A 17,788-nucleotide genomic window follows, 5' to 3' on the forward strand; every position below is an offset into this window, starting at 1 on the left:
GTGTCGAGCAGCAGCTTCACGACCGCCTCGTGCCCGTTCACGGCCGCCTGCGACAGCGGCGTCTGTCCGTCGCCGTCCTTGGCGTCCGGGTCGACCTTGCCGGTGTCGAGCAGCAGCTTGACGACCGCCTCGTGCCCCTTCTTGGCCGCCTGCCACAGCGGCGTCTGTCCGTCGTCGTCCTTGGCGTCCGGGTCGACACGTCGATCTCTTAGTAATATCTCAACTACAGAGCTGCGTCCGATTTCTGATGCATATGACAGAGGTGTCCGGTGTTTGGCGTCTGCCGAGTTTGGGAAGGCCCCCCAATCCATTAATTCCTTCACAGTGTCGATGCTCCCGCTTTGCGCGGCGTGGGACAGTGCTGTTCTTGAATCTTTATTTGTGTCTTTGAAGTCCGGTTCTGTACCTAATTCGAGCAACGCAAGCACCACCTCGGACCAACCGTGCTTCGCCGCCGAGCAAAGGGCTTTTCCTTTTTCTTCGTTTTTTTCGTTTGCCATTGAAGTCGACCGAGTGAGGTAGAGTAAGGTTGCAGTTAAGCCGTCTCCAATCGCCGAGAGAAGTCCGCCACCACTGACGTCTTTTCCGTGTGTGTCAACCTTCCCTGCAATGCCATTGTAACGATCTATGATCTTGTCAACAGCTACGGTGAGTGGTTGACTGCGGCCGGATTTCTGGCCTGAGAGCCATTTAATACCGTCGAGGCCGAACTTTTTTGTTGTATCGTTACCTTGTAACGCCCACCGGTATATCTCGCCTAATGCAATTGCTGCTCGTTCGGTATGTTTATGCGCGAGGATCGGCCGGTCTGCACTTGCCCGAGAAGGCTGAGGTTCGGTGCAAATTCTCCATGCCCATCTCAGCACTGTCTCTGCCTGCATCCACTCATCACGCCTTCGATGCTGATTCGCACTTTTCCTAGCTGCTGCTAAGGCACTTCCTGCGGAGGACAGCGTCAGTCGAGATATAATCGGAGGCAAGACACACAACAAGGCATCCTCTCTCGGGCCTAACTGGCTTTCGGTGAACAAGTTTGCCAGCTCAGACACCAAGTTGTTTTCCAGGCGAAAATGCTGCGTTTCTTGTTGAATGTCTATGCTGCCAAAGTCATCTACAACGTCAAGAATGCTCTTGATAAATGACCCGAACACTTCCTGGACGCAAAGGGATAGAAGAGAGCTGCTTGTAGGAGCTGACCAAACCTCGAATGGGTCGGGGGCATGAGGCAACTCTGCTGCGTGCCAACCAAAGAACCGAATTAGTGAATCAGATTGAAAGTTCTTAGGTAGGCGATTTCGGAGAGGCTCATAGTTAGATCCGTTAAGTTTCCAGACGCTGCCTGGTTTGCTGAGATCCGTGAATCCAAGACAAAGTGCGTCTTTCTTCTGACCGGAAGTCTTGCCCCCAAGCCATACCCTCAGGTCTGCGATATTTTGGTTGGTTGCAACAATACGTTGTGCGGGAACTTCAGCTGCGCGAGAACTTGTGAGGCCACTTTGTGCGTCTGGTTTCTCAACTGCAGGATCAGACTTCAGTGACCAAATCCACAGCCCCAAAAGCCCTTCCAGCTCCCGTCTGTTTTGGAGCCTCCAAGGGATTGAACGATTTGTATCACGACTAAGTTGCAAGTACAGGATGTGCTGTTTTCGAGGCTCTGCAGGCGCTTTGTCTTGTCCAAAATGTATTGGTCGTTCCTCAGAGATGTCGCAGATAATACCCCATTGCATGGACTCAGCACTCTCCCACTCGTCTTTGATCTTGGTGCTTGTCGAGAATATCGTGTTGACAGCAGACTCCATGGCCACAGCGAGTTGCTGAGCCTCAAGTCGGACCTCGACCATTTCGATCTCGAAATTCCTCGCAGGGATCGCGGACTTCGATTGAGTGGCAAGTGACTCTGTAAGTTGTGCGAGACGAGTCCGATAGGCTAATAATTTGACTGCAGCATTTAGGCCATCGGAAGAGGATGGAGCCTCTGGTCTGATTCTGTTCGTCGGATCGGGGACACCACAGAATCTCCAAAGGTAACGTGGAGAATCATGATGTGATGAAGCAGATGATGAAACAGGGGATGGACCAGGTGAAAGACCTAGGTCTTGTTGGATATCTTTTCGGCCAATGCGCAGGGTAAGCCAGTCAAGCTCGTGCCCGACAACCTCGTCCGGGTTCTTGGCAAAGGAGTTAGCATCCGGCTTCAACCGCTGCATACGGAGTGCTGCCCGTGCCGCACTCATCACCATTATCGCACCAAGCTGGGCCACGGAGATTGCTGAATGTATGGCCCGTAGGCCGATGAACTGCAGCACAAAGCCAGAGATAGTGGTACCAACAGCTGCCCAAACGGCGAGTTCCGAATTTTTTGATTGCTTCTTCCATGAGGTGATGTATTCTTGCAGAGGTGCATCGCAATCACCGTAGGAGAATGGGTCAAATGTTTGATCCCCAAGAACTTGTCCTCCAGGCTGCACCCAATATATGGACGATGACGATCCGTGGCTCTCTTTCTTACGCCAAATTTCTTCGTCGGTACTCTGGCCCACAAGAAATGCGCAATGAAAGATCCCGCCGCAAACAAGAAGAGTTCCAATGATAACCAGTGGGCAGGCATACGATTCTGGACGACTGCCGTTCTTCTCCCATTGTAGATAGTACGTCACAATGACGGCAAAAACCAAAACACCAGCCTGCAGAATGAAGCCGCCAATAGCGACTGTCCAGAAAACGGCTGGGTCTTGTTTCTGGATCCCAATGTTGAGAGAGAGATTCGGAGCAAATGCCGGGTGAGGGGGTTCCTGGCTTGGGTCCCGCTCCACGTCCTCATTGTCTTTCCAATGGCACCGATACCACTTGTCCTTGCGTCGATACCACTTGTCCTTGCCTTTTTCTTCGAGATACTCTTGAAACGTGTATATTCCCGCCTTCCCTTCTTTCTCGAAATCACCTGGTGACAGATCTTGGTCGTAAACGACTTCTAGGATCTTTGGGCGACCGAAGACACGCGCAATGCCACCGTTGTTGTAGAGTTCGCACACATCGCGGCTCGTTGAGGAACACAACTCGGCCTCCGCATTCCCTCCCCCTTCTTGCGCTCTGCCGACGAAGGCGCGCAGCGACGGGCTCCCGCACACGCGAATCGCAGAGACGACTGCCGTCAGGATGCCCATGGGTGCCATTGCGAATATGAAATAATCAAGCGGAGTAATGCTTTCGCTGAGGTATTGCTTCGTGATCTGCTCGCCGAAGAGGGATAGAAACGGTGCCAGATCGGTTGCGAGATTATTCGAGAAGTCATCCCAGCCGTCCGCGCGGACAGCCGGGAGGCCGAGAAGGCCGCAGAAGCAAGCAGCAAGGAACATGTTCGAAACTGCACGTTAGAAGCTCAGGTTGCTACCGTTCAGGTGCCGAATGTGTGGACTTGAGACTGGTACAGGACAGGACTTTTGCGACTCCAAGCTTGGTCGAGAAATGGAGCTCCTATGCTTCGTGCCCGAAGACGCATTGACACGTCAGGCGAGGCTTGGGCATCATAAGCCACCCGGTCCATATTGACAAGGCGTCGCCAATCAGCGGCACCTAATGCTGCAAGAAGCCGATCGGGGAAGGATCGCCGGGTCCTTTGATACCAGCCGTCAATGCAGCAACAGTCTGCTACCAACCAAAGAAAAGGGAAACGTGATTGTGAGGCGCTTCTTGCATTGGCGTGTGACGCGAGGCTTAGTTTTCAGGTGAGATACAGGGGAAAAGCAAACAACGGCCTTCGAATATTGGCGCTGACGGGGAGGGAAATAAAGAAGGGGGGGGTATTGGCGACCGAGCGCAAGCCACGGCTTACCTGAGAATCAGCAGAAGACAGTTTGTTTGGTCCATGATAGTGAATGGATCGCGTTAAGCGACGTGGCTTCGGCATTTTTACGGGTGGTATGTCGCCGGACAATTCAGTTGTGGGTTGCATGAGCGGCGGCAAAGCACTCAATGGCAGGTGTCGCCTGCAGGAGGAGGCAGACTTCGCCTTCGGCTGAGGGACGGGCCGAAGTGCCGGGCTCCGCCCGGTGGCCCTAACAAACAAGCAGGGTCTATGCTTGTACTTGCTGCGAAGCTGTTTACTGCGCGGTGTGGGACAAGCGAGCCCTGGGTTAGAGTTGTCGGCTTATCATGCTGGCATGACAAATGGCAACCGAGCACTTACCCTTGCATGACGTTCGGCCCGCTGGTAGGTTATAAGAACCACATCTCCTGTTAGTAAGGCCCGTGGGGGAGCCACAGGTACATGACAGCGGCGACGCAGACAAGAAGGGCGGGTAGCATGGATAGAACTAGGCCCATCCCTGATACCTCTAGACCGGGGGCAGGAGCTGTGTCGTACAGTGCGGTTACGAGCTCTGGGGGGTTGACGTGCAACACGCTGGCGAGCCCCGGTGGCCATCACGTTAAGGCTGCATCCCGTTTGCTGCGCGGAGGTACACGAAGTAATTACGGTCTCCGTTTCGGTCGTGAGCAACACAGAGCTGAATGACCCTATGTCCAATGAAATTTGGTGTGATGGCCCAACCTTGCTTCTGCCTCACACTCGCCGCACCAATAATTGCCGCCTGCTGGCTCGTCGTCCTCGTCCACATGTATGACGTCCAGTTGGCCAGAGGCCACAAAGTCTGGCTGCTTGAAGTACAGGGCCTGTTCTTAACAGATGGAGATCGCTGACGATTCTCGAAGCGGAGGCAGAATGGGAAGGCAGCAGAGTCGGTATTCGCTCATCTTGCCCTCTGTCACGCTGGGCCATCGAGCTAACAGTTTTGCTAGTCATCTACAACATCTTGGGGGTCATCAGAGTCCTGGACCAGGCGGCAACGAAGCTACCCCGAGATGCGCTGGTGCTCCTCGTCCGTGACTTCGTTCCTCAAGGCTCTTCTGGGCAGACCGCCTACAGTTTACGTCTCTTATGTAGTGCATGATTTTGAGATTTTGATGCGACGCAATGCAAGCTAGGATGCAAGGCAGCGGCGATGAACTCCGCTATATCACGTGGACAGTCACGAGATACAGGTACTAATTCTCCCAGCGTCCCTGAAATCTAGGTGCCATGTACCTTGCAGTGTGGACGGCACTGTCTTGATCTATTATGTAAGCTGTGGCGCTGCTATGTACTTTGTATTACCTTAGAAGACTTATTCTCAAAGCCATTTTCGGATCATTGATTACTCCACAGGCAAAATTACCCAGTAGAGTCAGCCACTTCTGACCCCTCCAATAGAATTATGTATTCCTAGGTACCCGTAAGTACCGCTGGTCCATGCGTCGTGCCTGACAGAAGGGGAAGAGAGATCCGGAGAGGAAGGCGATAGTGAACATGACTGTACAGAAATGCAGACTTACAGAGTTCAAGTCAGATAAACGAGATGTATCTGCTCTATCGGCCGAGTGTGAAGAGAAACTACTGAAGCTGCCTCCAGAGGGCACCATTTACTCTTCTTTGAAAGAAATGAGACGAGATCCGTTTTTAGTCGAATGTCCAGTTTTAGCCAATCGTCCAGTTTTAGTCAAATGTCCAGTTTCAGTCAAATGTCCAGTTTGTCAAAGGTCAAAAATGGATGTTGGGGTATCAGGAAGCTCGGCTATAATGTGGTGATAGAGTTACAGTAATGAACGGGTCAGCTTGAACAAGCTGAAGAGTTGTTAGAAGCTGTTTCCGGTTTTCTTGCTGTCCAAATATATCTCCATCGGCCGTCAGCGATGACCCCGAAAGCTGCGTATATGAAGACTTACATTGTACAATATGCGTGATAACTTCGCGTACATATCTCACTCTTGACTTCATTGCAAAGACTCTCCACTTCTTCCTTGGACATCCTTAGCGTCTCGACCATAGCTGCGTATGACAGAGCCGCGAGACCAATAGAGAATCCAAAATTGAACCAATTACCCACTTCTTTGTCATGAGAATCTTCAGGCCAGTCATTGCAATACGCTTTGATGACTGTTTCACTAATGTTTGTGAAGCCAGCTACTCCAAGCTGGCGTTGTGTTTCTTTAGAATCCACTTTCATTGGGCGGCCATACCGATCCATTGCATCGAGAAGTTTTTTAGCCCATTGACTTAGAGAACTGTTTGGTGGAAGAGAGCTGTCGTCACATTGAGGGTCCCAATCAATTTCGATATGCTCGATGTAGCCCCCAGGCTTGAGGTGCCTGACCGTGGGTTAGTTGAGGCTAGCGGACGGGCTCCGTAGAGGGTTGAACTAACGTGATCATCTTTTGGTACATATCCGGCCAAGATTCAATACTGCCAAAGAGTGTTCGGGCATGTATGAAGTCCCAGCCAAGGCCAATTGTGTCCCAAGAATCCTCAAGGTCAAATAGCTTTGGAGGTTTCATATTGGATGGAATCCTCCACGGTATGAGTCAGCGAAGAATGATATCTATTCGCTGCACTTACATCCGGGACTGTATCATATGGAGGTCGAGGCCCTGTACACTTATATGAGGATATTCACTATGGCAGTTCGTTAGATTAAGGCCAGGGCGACCATTTCTAGAGCGGACGCACTCAGCCAGCTGTGTGGCCCATATTCCCGTGCCTGTGCCGAGATCGAGGACCTGCAACGGTTCTGTCATATCCAAAGAAGCTGAGAAAAGCCTTCCATGACGCGCTACTCGGAAGAACTTGTGGAATATATCTAGCCGATCGGTCTCCTCCTTTGCGTGGACGAGGTTAGCTCTGTCACAGCGTAGACGGGCATACTCGTTCGTACTTCGTCAATGGGCAACCTATATTTGTCCTTCTTCCCATACCAGCGGCCGTAACAGTATGACATATCGCACAGTTTGCGCGTTGGTTGACGGTCTGTAAAAAGAGCACTATGGGAGGATGTTAGTGAAGTAGGAGTGGCCTGCGTTATGGGGAATGAGACGAAGAACTCGCACTGGAAGAGAAAAAGCCGAGTGTACCTATTTTGGCTGTCTGACATGGTGGAAGCGGGCAACCCTTGCTGATTTGCCTCGCAATTGATTCTAACCAGCGTGATGTTCAAGGGCAATCCCAACCCAGGGAGTGGAAGACAGCTAGTCCGCATGCGTTATAGTCACGTGACACAACACAACACTGGAAGTTGTTGGATACGCAATTTGCTATATGCATATAGCAGAAGTAATTGATCAAATGATATATCTTCCGAAGGTCGTTCTTACATTGATTGAGGGTTATAGGGGCCTTGTTTTATACTCAAAGGAATCTAGATCCGGGTGTCAAAGGATCCGGATCCGGCGTTGTTACTATGCCGTATCCGGCTTATTACCAGATCCGGCGTTCCGGATCAGGCAGGTTATGCCGCCACACGAGGTCTCAATCCAACAGAAGTCAAATCTACCCCGCTCACCAGCCCTAGCCTCAGTGAAGTGCGGCCCGAGTAGGGAATCAACCTCAATTACGCGGTCACGTGTCTGACATATGCTTTAGCCTGGGTCGTGACACCAACTGCAGGGACCAATTTTTGGACTTATAGTGGACATAGCTGTCTGTTACTAACAACACAGATTACCTTTGACTTGCAGTGGAGATAGCTGTCTGTTACTAATAACAGGGATCACTTTTGGATTTATAGTGGAGATGGCTGGCTGTTAGTCACAACAGGGATTTTCATAGTGGAGATAGCTGGCTGTTAGTCACAACAGGGATTTTCATAGTGGAGATAGCTTGTCTATTACTCACAGCAGGGCGGGGATCAATTTTTGCTCAAAGTGGACATAGCTGTCTGTTGATAACAACACAGATTACCTTTGACTTGTAGTGGAGATGGCTGTCTGTTACTAACAACAGGGATCACTTTTGGATTTATAGTGGAGATAGCTGTCTGTTACTAATAGCAGGGATCAATTTTTGGACCCAGAGTGGAGATAGCTTGTCTGTTACTATCAGCAGGAATCACTTTTTGGACTTATGGTGATGGATCTCTGTTACTATAATAGGGATCACGCTGTGACTAATAAGAGGGAGAGTAAATATATCCTATGGCTATAATCGATTTTAGTCATTTGCACTTTTTGTAGAGACCCCAAGATGGAATAGTCAGCCAACACCAGCAGCCTAAATCTTGCATGCAGCGTCATTGTCTAAAATGTCTTTTTTTGTATGATTTCATCTCATTCCATCCATGGCGAGTGGTGCATTTCATATCCTAGCTCGGCGCTTCATAATAGAGCGTCGTATTCCGGTCTACAAGGCTTCGATCTGCTTACCCGTGCCGTAGGCAATATTTATTACCGTTAGGTTGAGCTCCACCGTGGAACCAAGGCCGCTAGGGCATACGGGCTGGACATGAGGGCGGCGACGGGCGCTCTGCGAATCCTACGTACCAGATTGTTGGGGACCTGCAGGATTAGACGTGCGGATGGGCTATTTAAGACGCTGAGGAGCGGCTGCGGGCACAGGAGCTGGGAGGGAAAAAAAAGAAGAAAAAAAAGAAAATTTCCATTCTACCGGTATACCCTTCCTCGACGGAAGTATCATGGGTGAACCAACAGTCGCGAGAGAGATACTATAAAGGAGTAAGAATAATCTCAAACTCTAGAATCCAAGAAGAATTCTGGTCCATCCAAATATAGTTATTTACCTGCAACCGAAAAAACATTTGTATCTTCCTAAACTCCTCCCCTTTATTGATGCCAACTTCAGCGTGATGTTCTTTTGCAGCTGAATTTTTGTTTGAGTGCTTCTTGAGCGTAAATCTCAGCCTCTGACTGGGAGAGTGGAGAAGCGAAACAATTTCCTGAAGTGGCGTAGTCCAGAATTGTCCATTGGATTCCCAAAGCCAATTCTCATTTGGTGACTCGTTAATACTAAAGTGAAAGACACACTCAGGCTCATCTAGTCCTTAGTTAACTATTGGCCTTTATTAGAAGTAAGAAAATGGTATTCACCTCTGTTCTGTGTAGATGGGAAGCTGTTGGTGGCTGTTGACAGAGTGAGTTGGTCTCCAACACCACAGGTGAGATTTTGGTACTGCGCGGCCGGAGGCGTCTCACGGAGAAGTAATACATCTCTTTGCGCATCTGTGACTGGCATGAGCCCTGTGGTTCCTGTGGAATACGACAGGGGGACGGGGGAAGGATAATGAATCGGTTGGCGGGAGGTCGGCGCTGAAGCATCTAAGTTCACTAGCTCGAGGTGATGCGACTCATCGCGTTGTTGACTGCGCAACTGCGTTCTTTTTGTCAAATGGCTTTCTGCGTCTTGATCTGAGGGAGGGCGTTTCCGAGACCTTCGGGCCTGGTACTGTATGAATTAGCTTCCAATCGATAGGGATAAGATCACATCAAACTGACAGAAGAATGCGATTCTCGCGTGTCTCCGCCATTTATTGATGTCTGCCCCGAGTCCGGAACAGAGTCATTGCCACCCTGACCTGAAAACGCCAAGGACGCTTGGGATGCACGTGAGGCACCGTCTCTACCAAGCCATTAGTGGTCGAACTGGATAATGATACGGGGTATATACTGACCCAGTGGCCACATCGTGAGAATTTCCCAACGAGAAGCGGTTGCGAAGATCCTGCTCCTCAGTTGCATGACTGCTGTGTCCCTGATTGTTTTCTTCAACTAGCTGGGTGGAGCGCATGGAGCATTGTGCTATTGAGTTTTGGCGAGTCATTGGATAACATAATGACTCCCCGTTGAGCATTCGATAGAATAGTACAACAATGAACTGTTTGATCCTAGCCCTAAGGTTAGTCTTGACATTAACCAGAATACGCATCGTTCAACTTACGTCTCGCGGTCCTTTGGGTACTTAAGGTTTCTAGATGAATGTGTAGTCGGCCAGAAGGAGGCACCCTCGGAATCTAAAAACTCCTCTGCTTTTTTATTCCGACCTGCTATGTCACTCAGGTTAGACCATCTTGTGAGGTCGAGTATGGTATCTAGAAACGGCCATATGCTCTCGACCAACTTTGCCTTGTCAATATCTTTATCGTAGCCGAGTGTCTCCAAGATCTTTGGGATCCCGGGTGCATCGCCCAAAGCGTCATACTTAGATTTGACTTTCTTGGTCGTTGACATTGAGGAACGCAGATATTGAATCTTTCCTCGACTTCTGAGTTTCCGATGCGTTTGATAAACGATTTCCACGCTATCGAAGAGTATAATGTGCAATAGCGGAAGCAGAAGAGGTATTTATATGCATGGGAACACCCTGGAAGGGTTTGTTAAGATAGCAGTGGGGTCTCCCCCCTTCTCCAAATTGTTCTGGACTATCCCTGTAATCGAGCCCGTGCATGACTTCAAGCCCAACCCCGTCTTAAGTATCACGTCTCAGCTAGGAGATTGGGCTTCCAGGCATTTACATCTGCATATGACTACGCCATGGGCTGTGCCAAGACCTCATAAGTGCTGAAGAGCTAGAACAGTTCTGTTTTTGGCCACTGGCAATCCACAGACTCTAAAGAGGTGCCAAAAACTTCTACTTCATCTCCTAGTTATACAGAATTGCCAGGCTCAGTTAGTTCTTGATACTGCTCACGACTGAGCATCGTTGATCTAAAGTTTCTAAAGATATAAACAACCTCAATACAGGCGTAAGAGTGGCCAATAAACGACTCAGTCAGCTTAAACACAATTTAAACAGGCTCAATAGGTACTGTAAGAATTGCGAAACGGTGTAATTATTAAATGATATCTGCACCTGGGCTCCCAGTATCCTTCTTGTACACTATCGGACATTCTTCTGAGTCCCACCGTCCCCACAGCATGCTCTGAGACAACTGCCATGCGATTTGAATTGGGCCTTGTGATCGTTAGCGGATTTATCAATCCACATAGGAGCTCTCCATATCTAATCCCAAATAGCCGACTACATGGGTTAATTTGTCCCAGAGACTCCTGTGTCTTCGCACCCTATCCCGTGGTTTTGTGATCCTTGCCTGAGCTACCTGATAAGAATTGCCAGTTTCGGTCCTATGCCTGGCACCTCCTGCACCGGAAACCCCACTTCCTGTCTTATGTGCACGCTGCGGTCTCATAATTGTGACTTCTGGAGTCAGAGCCTTGCCAGGATCGCGAGGTACTGTACCTTCGTTGTGAGTTCATGGCTGACGAGTTGAGTTACGTGTCAGATGTTCTACTTACTAAACAGCGTGGTGTCCACAAGTGTTGGGTCGTTATCCTCCACAATATCTGACTCATCAGGACAAGGTCTCCAGGAGATCAGTTTATCTGCCTCTAGCTCATATTCGTATTGACTTAACCCCCAAACTGGATGTTGAAGGCACTCTATTGCGGTTGGCCTTTCGTTTGCGTCTGGCTGTAGCACACTGGAGAGAAACTTGATCGTTTTCAGTCTAGAGACTTTTGGCTGATCAAGGTGCAACTTGAGCGTCGATAGCCATTGTTGAACACGTTGAAGTGGAGTAGACTCCTGATTCGGGTACTGTGGTAGGTAATAGAAGAGCTTCATTGCTATGAGGCCCATTGGGAAAACATCTATTCTCATGCCCCATTCATCTTCAAAGATCTCAGGGGCAGCATAAAGCTATATACAAACAAATTATCCGGTCAGGAATATTGAAAGGCGTTATTGAAATCGTTGACTCTGACGTGGATTGGGCCTCGAGATTGCACCATGACATTGGCAGGTTTCAGGTCGCCATGTCCAATGCCTTTGTCGTGGATAAAAACCAACGCCTTCAGCATTTGTTGCGTAGCCATGCTTGCTTCTTTGGTAGTGAGAGAGATTTTTTAACTTTCAAGACTCCCCAGCTTGTAGTAGTTCATAATCAGTGCTGGGCGGTCGTCCCACTCAATGATGTGATGCATTTTGACAATGTGCTCCTGAGAAAATAGATTAACAAAATTCCAGCAAAGCCAGTGGGACCCTACATGAGTTAACGACCAGAATTTGGGATTATAGGCATTCTTGTATGGCTTCATGGCGTACAGCTCCTGATTGTATTCCACACAATAGACTAATCCACTCCGCCCACACCCAATGCCTTTGAGGGCCCTGTAGTCGGGGCTCGTGGATGAAACACAGCTCGAGGCTGGCGCAGCGTCTAGAGACAAGGAATCGAGATTCGGAAATCGCGATGATAGGCGATGGCAATATTGGATCCAGTGTTTGGTGAGATTTGCATGGTTCGGACAATGAAAATGGATCCGTTCGTAGTCGTCCAGCACGATAACGAAGCGACCCCCTGGCGCTATCACCTTCTCGGCCTTGAGTATCATGAACGAGTCTCCGTTGTCAAAACTGACTGCGGTACCATTTGAGCTGTAATTGACCAGAATCAAGTCTCGGGAGACTGGTTGTACCTGGATGGCAAATTGTTTGCGACTGATAGGCCTTACGGCGCGTTGATCCAGTAGAACATCACACATCTTTGAGCGGCCAAAGAGAAAACCTAACAGTGGATTTTTGGGCTCATCATCCGTTGTGAGACGTAAATCCGGGAGTGGTGGTGGTAGTATCGGGCAAGTTGTGGCTCTCTCCTCCTCATCTTCGGAAGATTCATCGAGACCTCTGGCAGGGATAATCTTGAATTTTTTATTGCGCGGGTCGTGAAAGAAGCTCCCAAGCCCTTGCAAGGTAAGAAAAGTCTTCTCCTCCGCATCAGATGCCATGTTGACGACGTGAGAATGTGGATGGAGAGAGAATGCCGATGCAGACAGGGCTTCGTACGATTTATGTGGGCGTGGTAATTCGTATCTCAAGCGCCGAGCAGAGGAGTCAAAATTCAATAGCCAATAAGCTGGCCATAATAGAACCTCAGTGGGTAGTGAATGTTTCGTGTTGCGCTGGGCACGTAACTGGGGGCTCCCATGGCGCAAAACATGCTAATTTCTATCAAATGTACAATAGTGTACTTCCAGGCCATGACATGTGTGTGGGCTGTCGTTTATTGGCTGGCCGCAGGCCCCACATGCCCTCGGCTCCCGAAGTATGAGATCCTGTCTCCCTCCTTCCCCCTTCATTCGATTTCATCCTCTCACAACACTATGGATGCTACCAGCAATCTGTCGCTGAACTGCGAAAACCTCGCCCGCCTTGACCAAGGAGCCCCTTCTCCAACCCCTAGCACGATCGACGATGTCCATGACCTTTTATGCTCAATCGAGAGTAAATTACGCGCTCTGAAGCATCTCGGGCAAGCAGGCAAGGAAGTTCTCCGTAAATCTATTTGTTTTCTGCAAGATGACGAAGTTCGATGTATCGACAACGATTGTAAACTCAATAACGTCGATTTTTTGAAGGCCCAGTTGGACTTTTTGAGTGGTGAGCACAAGAATGCATACCAGACAATAGTCGAGCAAAAACTACTGTACTTCGACAAGGTGGCACAAACCACAGAAGATAGGCACGTGGAATATGCAAATAATTTTCGAAGAGCAGATGTAGCATCCTGGGTGCAAGGTTAGTGCGTAATTGATACCTATCGTAACATATGGTAACAATAGCAAGTGACGAACAAAGTCCCCCCGACCAAAAATGACTCAAAGAGAAAGCGCAGCGAGGATGCATCGAAATCAAACACACAGAACGTGGCCACGCGGCGTTCTCCCCGGCACAGGCCAGAACCTCAAACGAGGAGAGCTCCTAGGGAAGGAAAGCCTCGTCACCCCCGAGGCAACATGCCATCACTACAGAATACGGGGACAAAGTCCTCCTCCATGGGGAGCATTATAGAGGACGGAGTGAGGAAGAGTGCGCGTATAGCCGCGAAAAGTTCTATGTAGAAAGCCTAGCGAAGTATTATATTATTAATGCAAAGGTCTTCAGTGGAATAATCGATGCACTGTACTGTATCATACATCCATCGATCAACGCGAATGACTCGACCAATGTGCACGCACAAATGCCGTTTGTACGTCAGCCCAATCAAAGTGACAAAGGGTGCGAAACTGTTTCCCGGTTAGGTGCGACAGATGCCTCTATCCATTCCCAAGGCATAAGGCTAGCTAGGTTCGGGGCCTCATGAGCCTTGGCAGGATCAATGCAATCACTCTTGTCGTTACATATTTGCATTATACGTATGACCACTGCAAAGCTGTGACAAAGCACTTCCCGGAAGCCGCATTTCGACTCATGTTCAGTTACTACAGTACTACGCTGGCCGTATCTGGCAAGGCTGTGTCGATCTAGCTCCATTGTCGCGAGCCATATGTGGATTTACGGAGTAGCCCCAACTAGCAACATACTAAATTTACTTGTATCTGACAGGCTACCCCCTGCTGCAAGGCTAAGGGTACAGGAAAGCTCAGACCCTATTCCCCTGCTTCATGGTGACTAACGACTCGAGATGCGGCTCGTCAACTTCTAAAAAGTTCAGGATACATTAGTTTGCAAGCGTAGGCCAATTTTGGCTATTAGATGAATTTTGTAATGTATATACGCTCCCTCTAGGTGGATTTGGGCCCACACTACACGACAAGGATGCGCACCCATACCACACCTTGGAGATACTATTTTCAACACTACACTGATAGACTTAGGAAGCAGCGGTGTAATGGAGACGCACAGGGTTGCGCATGAAGAGACTGCGATATATAAGGGCGTCCATATGTCAGCTTGTTCAACTAGAGCGGCTACGGCGCTTGTAGTAATGCTGACGGACATGAGAATTTCACATCTGACCCCGTGCGGGACTTCACGCTTGTCGTTCTATATACCTCCGTGCCTGTATGAAATATCTAGACTCTGTCGAAATTTATTCCTCCAACCCCTAACCGACTGCAAGTTAATGCTGCAAGCCCAAGAACTGGGTTACAATTAAGTCTTGAGTGGAGAATCAATGTTATCATGTCCGTTGGAGTTAACAAGAATAACTCCACCAAGCTCTTGGTACTATGGTGCGAATGGTGCCTCAGCTTTGCAAGCACCAGAAATATGGCCCATCTGGGTGCGTTGATTGCGTTGTCGTTTGCGTGACATCTGTGCGAAACGAGGTGCTCAAGAAGGCAAAAGAGGACTTAAAGCGTTGTCTACAAGAATAATATCATTCTAGATGTCTACACACTTAAGATAGCTTGACTCTGGTACAATCTACTGGTGCAAATATACATATTTTATGCTGAAATAATAGAATGCTTGTAACTGAACCCATGGCTTGCGTAAGAATGTGCACAGGACACCCTGCACTAAGGGGCTTGTAAGCCTCTTGGGCCCTTATATACAGATGTGTGGTGCAGTCTTGGCACTTTATGTGGATACTGATTGATCTTTTGGTCTATTGGATAGAGCTTGGCACACCACCCAGTTCCTTCCAATTGTTTCTTTTTACATTCTTGCATATAGAGTAAGATTTAGTCCTCTAACTATTCTAGTATTAAATGCCTATCCCCCTTACTACTCATGGTTTTGTATACCTCCATCTCTGTATAAATGCAATATCTAGCTTGAATGCCGGCTTGCATATCTGTTCAGTTGGTGCGTTTGGACCTTGACCCTGCATAATCATCCCCCTTTCTTTTTTTGACCTCTATACCCAATAATACCAAAGCAGTTGGGCTCTCCACACAAGCATCCCTGAGGATTATAAGTGGGATCAAAATCGTAAGCAATGGTGATTTGATCTCCGGCAGAGATTGCTTTTATCGTTTCAAAAGCTATTCTCGGCTTCCTATCCACAATCATCCGCTTAACAACACAGTTAGGATTGCAACTATGATTGACGAAGCGAGCCCAGTTTCCTTTTGCAGTAGCATCAATATAGAAGCCCTCTGTCAAGCTCATAACGTAGTAAAGCTGGCCTGAGGTTAGATTATCGACTAGCATTGAGAGGAGAACTTACCTGTTTGTCTTTATACTCGGCCCAACGACGTTGCTTCTCGGACTCTACTATTACCTCGCCTGTGTACTCTATTACAATACTTTCGCCGGGCAGATCAACCTTACTCGCGAGTCCATATCCTTGATATGGTATCTCAAGTATCTCCAGGGCCTCGTAAACCTTCTCGGGCTGAAGATTCGTAATCATGCGATTGGTGCAGTCAGTCCCAATACTGCATGTGCTTTCGTTACACTCAGTCATCGAACATCGGTTTAGACAGGTTGGACCACATCTATCACTAGACTTGCAAATGCATTTTCCCTGGGTGTCGGAGTAGGTTTTTGACTTTTTCCATTTTGCCTCGGCACTAGCAAAGAAAGAGTCTATAGAGTCAGTACTATATCGTTGAATAAAGGACCTTGCTTACTCTTATGTGTATGCCACTGTCTGAAATCCGTGCTTGTAGACTTTGTTGTGAAGTATTTTCTCAACTTGGTCTGAATTCGACTGCGGTCCGTGTCAAGCAAATATTGCTGGTGGGCTATGAGCTGGCGGCGAAAGTCGCAAGTAGGCAATAGACCTGTTGATGCCTTTTGATCCAAAAGAGCCCGGGCAACTTGCAAACAGTGGATTCCATCATCTTCGCTGGGGCATTCCTATTTTCAGATTAACTTGGGCAGTAGATGGTAGATGGATGTTACTATACAATGTGGTTGAACTCATATTCCTCTGCAAGGGGGAACTTTTGCACTGCCAGCCAGTGGTTCATAATCTTCTTCGCCTCATTCTGCACGTTCCCAGGCGGGATGAAGCCATAGAATATGAATCGGCAGTCTTTGCGGTTAAGATAGCCCAAGATCTGACGTTTTTCAGGAACAGATATAATAAACAGAAGGTTTTCTGGCTTCTCCTTATTCAAAGGCTGGCGTGTTGTAATAGTCGGGTAGTCAGGGTAGAATACATGCCAGCTTGGATTCTGGGAATATCCTCCAAGAAAATACCAAATCATATAATCAAGGAGGACTTCGTTGTTCTCCAAATAATAAAGAAGCAGAGTTTGAAAATCTAGAGATTTCTTATACTCCTGCATCAGGCTGAGTCCGGGTACAGCGTTAGACTGAGCCATAACGAGAGAGTCAAAGATGAATAAATAGGGGCAATATTGGCGTGTAAGCAGCTTTTGTGGTGGAGGTTTGAAGGTGGTGGTTGAGTTCAGGATTTGAACCACGAAGGGGTGCAACTTTACGGTATTTATATTCATGGGAACAGCTTGTGGGGCTCCCGTCTTCTGCATCCACGCCGTAGGGTTAAGATCCACAGGTACTCAAAACCCATTGCGCTGCATTTAAAATGTTGCATGTCGTGATAGCGGCCTGACGAAAAGGGGCTCATTGGTGTGGCTTTAAGTCACTCATAGTTTACAAACCTTCAAGGTGGGGAACTCCATCACTTCCCACCCCTGACTGGTTTATAATTAGATATAGTAATTTTAAATACTAGCATTTTAGCCGATTTTAGTGGAGAACGCTGATCAACTACTGGGTCAGTCAACTACTAGGGTAGCTGACTTAATCGCTTACTCGGCGAGGTAGTCATAGCGACAAAGCGAAGTATTGTGGCAATAGAGAATTTGAAGCAATCTCTATTGTTGCCTGGCAGCTATCCGAGAGCGAAAACTTAGCATCTAACAGTGAAGTACTATCAGCTATTCTAAGCCTAGATTGAGGTTATTATTAAGCCAGAGGAGGGCTTTGGTTTTTAAAAGGGTCTGCTGAAAAGTTAGTCGAGATACAGTAATACACTGCCAGCTGCCCTAAGTTTGGAGGAGGTTATTATTGAATTAGAGGAGGACTCTAGCCTGCTAAAGCACCCGTTGCAGGTGTAGTCTAAACGCGGTGATGCTCTAGTCCTCTTCAGCTGCGTCATCATGCTACATCTAGGGATAATACTTAACGAAACCAATAAAACATATTATGAGGTCACCAGTAGCCTCATGGCCAATGATGAGATAACGGTCATTGGACACAGAGAGGGCGGCC

General features: G+C 48.4%; 7 protein-coding genes across 7 annotated transcripts; 1 reads left to right on the forward strand and 6 right to left on the reverse strand.

Moving 5' to 3' along the window:
* Positions 1 to 593: 593 nt before the first annotated feature.
* BGZ61DRAFT_303571 (uncharacterized protein) lies at positions 594 to 1,127 on the reverse strand (the record flags this gene model as incomplete). The annotated part of the gene is made up of 1 exon (XM_046238712.1): positions 594 to 1,127. A coding segment is annotated over one exon (534 nt), but the record flags the coding sequence as incomplete, so codon positions are not given.
* Positions 1,128 to 1,821: 694 nt separating this feature from the next.
* BGZ61DRAFT_499823 (uncharacterized protein) lies at positions 1,822 to 3,356 on the reverse strand (the record flags this gene model as incomplete). The annotated part of the gene is made up of 2 exons (XM_046251447.1): positions 1,822 to 1,874; positions 2,090 to 3,356. 2 exons carry the CDS (start codon positions 3,354 to 3,356, stop codon positions 1,822 to 1,824), a joined length of 1,320 nt encoding a protein of 439 aa, XP_046095717.1.
* Positions 3,357 to 5,369: 2,013 nt separating this feature from the next.
* BGZ61DRAFT_465515 (S-adenosyl-L-methionine-dependent methyltransferase) lies at positions 5,370 to 7,180 on the reverse strand. The gene is made up of 6 exons (XM_046247591.1): positions 6,943 to 7,180; positions 6,747 to 6,852; positions 6,542 to 6,690; positions 6,431 to 6,487; positions 6,239 to 6,382; positions 5,370 to 6,183 (listed from the first exon to the last, which is right to left on the reverse strand). The coding sequence occupies exons 1-6, from the start codon at positions 7,065 to 7,067 to the stop codon at positions 5,757 to 5,759; spliced, it is 1,008 nt and encodes a 335-aa protein (XP_046095718.1). The 5' UTR covers positions 7,068 to 7,180; the 3' UTR covers positions 5,370 to 5,756.
* A 1,692-nt stretch (positions 7,181 to 8,872) lies between these two features.
* Positions 8,873 to 10,047, reverse strand: BGZ61DRAFT_485945 (uncharacterized protein; the record flags this gene model as incomplete). Its single annotated transcript, XM_046249784.1, has 4 exons — positions 8,873 to 9,265; positions 9,316 to 9,439; positions 9,492 to 9,704; positions 9,758 to 10,047. The coding sequence occupies 4 exons, from the start codon at positions 10,045 to 10,047 to the stop codon at positions 8,873 to 8,875; spliced, it is 1,020 nt and encodes a 339-aa protein (XP_046095719.1).
* Positions 10,048 to 10,793: 746 nt separating this feature from the next.
* On the reverse strand, positions 10,794 to 12,603 carry BGZ61DRAFT_485946 (uncharacterized protein; the record flags this gene model as incomplete). Its single annotated transcript, XM_046249785.1, has 3 exons — positions 10,794 to 11,056; positions 11,113 to 11,515; positions 11,863 to 12,603. The coding sequence occupies 3 exons, from the start codon at positions 12,601 to 12,603 to the stop codon at positions 10,794 to 10,796; spliced, it is 1,407 nt and encodes a 468-aa protein (XP_046095720.1).
* Positions 12,604 to 12,978: 375 nt separating this feature from the next.
* BGZ61DRAFT_485947 (uncharacterized protein) lies at positions 12,979 to 13,716 on the forward strand (the record flags this gene model as incomplete). The annotated part of the gene is made up of 2 exons (XM_046249786.1): positions 12,979 to 13,393; positions 13,442 to 13,716. 2 exons carry the CDS (start codon positions 12,979 to 12,981, stop codon positions 13,714 to 13,716), a joined length of 690 nt encoding a protein of 229 aa, XP_046095721.1.
* A 1,717-nt stretch (positions 13,717 to 15,433) lies between these two features.
* On the reverse strand, positions 15,434 to 16,040 carry BGZ61DRAFT_567072 (uncharacterized protein; the record flags this gene model as incomplete). Its single annotated transcript, XM_046255951.1, has 2 exons — positions 15,434 to 15,724; positions 15,771 to 16,040. Coding segments are annotated over 2 exons (561 nt in total), but the record flags the coding sequence as incomplete, so codon positions are not given.
* Between the last annotated feature and the right edge of the window lie 1,748 nt (positions 16,041 to 17,788).

Source organism: Ilyonectria robusta (assembly GCF_021365365.1).
Source record: "Ilyonectria robusta strain PMI_751 chromosome Unknown BGZ61scaffold_41, whole genome shotgun sequence".
Lineage (NCBI taxonomy): Eukaryota > Fungi > Ascomycota > Sordariomycetes > Hypocreales > Nectriaceae > Ilyonectria > Ilyonectria robusta.